The sequence below is a fragment of the Alligator sinensis genome, unplaced genomic scaffold (genome assembly GCF_000455745.1).
Source record: "Alligator sinensis unplaced genomic scaffold, ASM45574v1 scaffold54_1, whole genome shotgun sequence".
Taxonomy (NCBI): domain Eukaryota; kingdom Metazoa; phylum Chordata; order Crocodylia; family Alligatoridae; genus Alligator; species Alligator sinensis.
Window position 1 is genome coordinate 1,094,478 of NW_005841962.1, and position 5,148 is coordinate 1,099,625.

The 5,148-nt window shown below is 39.7% G+C and overlaps 1 protein-coding gene across 2 annotated transcripts in view; it reads left to right on the plus strand.

Moving 5' to 3' along the window:
- LOC102382953 (prostatic acid phosphatase-like) overlaps positions 1-4,673 on the plus strand; it is a 26,137-nt gene extending 21,464 nt beyond the window's left edge. Inside the window, exons 9-11 of one of the 2 annotated variants that reach the window (XM_014518526.2) lie at positions 910-1,016; positions 1,963-2,132; positions 2,867-4,673. In XM_014518526.2, coding sequence (XP_014374012.1) covers positions 910-1,016; positions 1,963-2,132; positions 2,867-2,985 — 396 coding nt within the window. In that variant the 3' untranslated portion in view covers positions 2,986-4,673. The remainder of the gene's footprint in view (positions 1-909; positions 1,017-1,962; positions 2,133-2,866) is intronic. The other variant, XM_006020624.3, reaches the window with a different exon arrangement.
- The last annotated feature ends 475 nt before the right edge of the window (positions 4,674-5,148 follow it).

The window sequence follows — 5,148 nt, forward strand, 5'->3', positions numbered from 1 at the left end:
CACCAGGTCTGCACCATCCTTTCCCAAGCATTGGGTGGGGGTGGGAGGGTGTAGTTAATCTTGGACTAGCTTCAGGTATGTATTTATTTAATTCAGGGCTGTCCAACTGGCAGCCCCCAAAGAGCTAACATGCAGTCCCCTCACCTAGTGACTGCTGCCCTTTTCACTCTGGCTGCAGCCAGGATCTTGGGGATCTCCACCTTCTCCCTCTGGCTTCTGCTGCCTGACCCATCACCAGAGGGCAAGACAGAGCAGTGCAGCGCAGTCCACAGAACCGGGGAAGGTAGCAACCCAGAGTGCCCATGTGGCACAGTACAGAAAGGGAACTCATGGGTGGAGAGCCAAAAGTGAGGCCTGCTGCTGCAGGCTGTGCAAGGGATGCCTGTGCATGCACAATGCAGGGGATGGGGAGAGTGTCTGTGGGCACATGGTGTCCAGGTGGAGCACCAGTGCACACATAGCATATACCCTGGGGGCTCATGGGCCCTGTGGCATGCAGCTCCCCTCAGTGTGGCCTAGGGAACATACAGGCCCTGGCCACTTAGAAATGGGACAATCCTGATTTAACTTATAAAGTATTTAGGGTCATTTTTATGTGCTGTATAAGGATTAAAATACAACAGTTTGAATGTATTTGTATCACATTCTGTGAGTATATTCACAGTGGTCACACCAGGAAAAGATTTTAATTTCTTCCCCTTCAGCTGTTTTCTATGGGTTTTCCTGACAAGGAGACAACTGGGAGAAATAAAAAAACAAAACAAAACAAAACAACAGGTCACAACTACAATTTTACTCTCATATTTTTCACCAAAACTAGTAAGATTGGAGGAGGAAGGTGCAGAGATAAAAAACACTAAAAAGCAATGATTGTATTTCACAGGAACGTTTGTTTTTCTTTTTTTATAGCATGACACTACAATCGGTGCCCTGCAGGTAGCACTCAATATTTTTAATGGAAAACTGCCTCCATACTCTGCCTGCCAGTTTTTTGAACTCTATCAAGAAAGTAGTGGGCAAGTATAGATCTGCAACATGCAAATATATTTGCTTTGAAATGCCAATTTTCTGACCTCTTAAGAGTATTTTCGGGAGAGAAAAAAAATTTAATAGTATTTTACTGAACAGTTTATATGCACAATGCTACATAAAATGTATTAAGAACCAATGATCATTTCAAATCCAGTCTGTGCACGGTGGGTGTGTATGTGAGAAAGGTTAATTTAAACAGGGAACTTGGGTTTATTAGTGAGAAATAAGTAGATAGATTATTGTACCTATTTCCTTAAAACAGTAGGGATAATACTTGAAGGTACCTCATAAAGCTTCTCTCATTCAAGCAACATCCTTTTTTTAGAACATGATCGTACTTCCATTTAGTACAGGACTTGCATCTTAAGAAGTCTGAGCTTTGAAGATACAGGTTTCCCACACTTTCTGCTGTACATGCATTCCTGGAAAATGGCGCGTAACTTGAATTTGCATAAAGGGAACCCACTTTACAATGTAACAAATAGGGATATGTTCCAAGACCTCAACTGTACTGACCCCCAGACCTATTTCTATGACTTTTACAAGACAATTTTGGTACTCACCAACAGCAGACAGTACACGCAAGCACATGGCGCTATCATAATGGGGATGGCAACTACAGAAACACGTGTCGCAGACAACGAGCGAGGAGCACAGATCCACACAGGAAACTATATTTTGGTGCACCTCACTCTCACAATACACCACACAAAGCAGCTGACTGCAGGCTTCCAGCCCACCAATTGCATAAGAGTGAATTTGCATATACAGAACCTACATAAAGCAAGGGAAACCTGTATATTTGCAAGGTTTTTATTCTCTAAAAAATTGTTTGAGAATCACTTTTGTTAAAGCCTGTAATTTGCAGAGTGATACATTCTCAGATGTATGGCTCTAACCTTCCTTTTTCTTTCATATGCTGTATATCAGGCAGTACAGTATTGAAATGTACTACCGAAATGACACATCAAAGGATCCTTATCTGCTCACTCTGCCAGGCTGCACACCTGCTTGTCCCCTTGAGAAGTTTGCTGAACTGGTTTCTCCTGTTCTAGTGGAAGATTGGTCCAAAGCATGTGGAAATAAAGACATAATGAGAGGTAATATAATAATGTCATGTATTTTCTGCTCATGGCATCTAAGCAGTAATTGCAGGAATGGTTGCGGACTTCATAAGTTTGCAAAGTGATGCTTTAAAATAATAGCCTGTCCTTCTGTTAAAAAATACGGGCCAAATTCACCACTGTTAGGGAAGTGAGATATAAATTACATTTTCTTGTACCAGAGAATTCCTGTACATAGAAAGGGGACCTTCACCCTGAGGGCAGTGTGACTGTCAGTGCTCCTCTTCAGTATTGCAATGGTGGAAAACCAGCTTTACTTCATGGTTACGACTTTGTAAATGTGTTACTGAGGCTGCCGAGGGGAAGAAAACTGAATCAAAGCATCATTCAGCACTTCTGGCCATGTCCCCTTCTAGCCCACAGCTTGGGTTTTCCTTCCCAGTACTTTCCATTGTCACCATCCCACGTAGTGTACAGCTCTGAAATCACAACACATTCTTATCTATGGAGTAAGAACTACTCATATGCCTGAAGCTGAGTATCTAAGTGATTCTAGGAATGGGGTATATGTATTTATATACGTGTAGCATGTATGGATGTAACCAGATATACACAGAGGCATGTTCTAAAGAACAAGATTTGACTATAAAAATATTTTTATGATAAATATTTATAATTCAGGCTGTGGTATGGGAAAAAAAAATCAACATGCCACACATTGATACATTTTCTTAACATGCATGGTTTTCTTTTTTCTCTTTTCTTCAAAGAAATATTCCTAGGATTGGACTTTGTCATTGCTGTGTTGTTCGTCTTTAACCTTGTGCTGTTATATCTCTTCTACCAGTTTGGAAGGTGCAGGCGTAGAAACACTTATGAAAACCTTTAAAGGGAAGTTAAAAAAAATGGGAGAAAGAAACTGGAAAACTTCTGGAGCAGACAGATGTCTTGTATTGTTTTTAAACTGCTCTCAAATAAATGTTCTACATCCTGCAATTGTGTTTGGTCAAATCAAGCATAAGAAGTAAAACTGAGTAACAAAAGCTTGTGAAACAATGTTTGTAAATCACCGCATCTTCTGTAAGGAGCATCGCTGAAATGAACTCATGTTCAGAGCTTACCTTTATATTATGAATGAGTTAACTACAGATAAAGATTTGTATAATGATTTTTATATTAATTATTGATATTTCCATCTGGAAACAACAATAATAGTGGAGAAAGAGAGAGTGGCTGATTTTTTTCCCCTACTTGTATGCTTGGGTATGGATTATCATTGGTTTCACTGTTGTCACAATAATTTTGCTTGCAAATCAGTCAGTATTATTTTCCTTACTACTTATACAAGTTTATGTTTTTGACATTTTCAGCAGGTAAAAGCATGCAAATGTTGGTACTGGTTGATACCATTATTTGCACACACAGTTACCATATTTATTCATACCCCTTCTTTCATCTGCCAAACAATAGTCAGTTTGCTTTGCAAAGATGTTATGCGTCTGTAACTCTCTTTCAAATCTGTTGAAACTCTGGATGTTAACTATCATATCTGCAAATCAGGCCAGAAGCCTAGTACAATGGGATCCTGGTTGACATCCATACTCCTTACATACCATGGCAGTACAAATAAATTAAAATAATATATCTATTTTCCATCATTCACGCTGCTCTCACATCATTCTGTCCATCCTGAAGTTTCTAATCACAATTCTCAGCCTTATTTCTCCATCCCTCACCTCCGGATTTACCTTGACAACTTTTAATATTAAACTCATCAGGATGTATGTTACAAATAACTCATAGTCCTGTCCAAAAACTAACTTATGAACTGCTCTGATTTTTTTCTATGCTGCATCTCTTTCATGGACCATGTTATATCAGTTCAGACTGTAAGCTCTACAGAGCAGGGTTCTTGTTTCAATATATGTGTATCAAATGTCACATGCACTAAGTCACAGGTATACCCAAGCCTAATGGCTCATTGAGCCAGGGGTTAAGGAATGCCAGTTTCTATAAGTAAGGGACTGATGTGGCTAGCATTCCATCCAGCCTTCTTTGCATAAGCTGTTTATAGCTGGCCAGCTGGGCACAGGTTTTGGCTCAAGTTTGCAGCAGGGGTCAAAAATGCCACTGAAGCTTTAGCAAGGTGCCTTAACTACTTGGTAATAAACATGCTGCTGGTGCTTCATAAAGCCATTTAACGAGTAGTTTTAGGTGTTAGTATGTGGACAGTCCAGGTGCTAAGAGCTCCAGGAGCCACCCAAAATTACTGTGTAACAAGCCTCTTAGACATATGGACACTAAAGATAGGAACAGAAAGTATGATATTAAAGACTGCAAATGTGAAGCTTCCCAAGTGTCCTTTTTCTGACAGTAACTTCAGCAGCTCAAGTGACCAATTTCTGAAGTACTGTTTCCTGCTCAGTGATCAGATTTCACAAATAACCCTGACGTTAAAACTGCCCTATTTGTGTTGGGGGAGTGTCACGATCAAATGATGGATTTAGTTCCTAGGTGATGTTTGATGTACAATGTATTTGTGCAATGCTGCTGAAAAAAAAAAAATGGTATCTTTAAACAATGTTTTAGTCAAACTAGCTTCATTTTAACTAATATTTCTGTTACTGGGAACCTGTATGCAATGAAAGAGTTGAGATATGTCCAGACTGAAGTCAAAGCTGTGATTACAGCATGTGTAGGTACACCTGGGCTAATTTTAAACTCTCTAGCTTGGTGCTGCTAACACTGAACTGTGCCAGCACAGAGTTCAGTGAAAGAAAGACTCACCGAGTAACTTTAATTAATACTCATGCAATTAGCTTATACTGAATCTTGTGGTTAGGGACAGATATTACACAAACTGGTTTAAGTGATCAGAAACTGGTTTAAACCTGTAACAGAACAGATGTTCAGTGCACATAAACCAGTTTGAAAGTGGCTGAAACTGGTGTGAGATAACCCTGGTTGAATGTCATAACAGACTCAACTGATTTGGGTCAAACCGGTTTATGAAATTTCTGTCCCAGACCCTTTGCTGGTTTAAATTAAACCA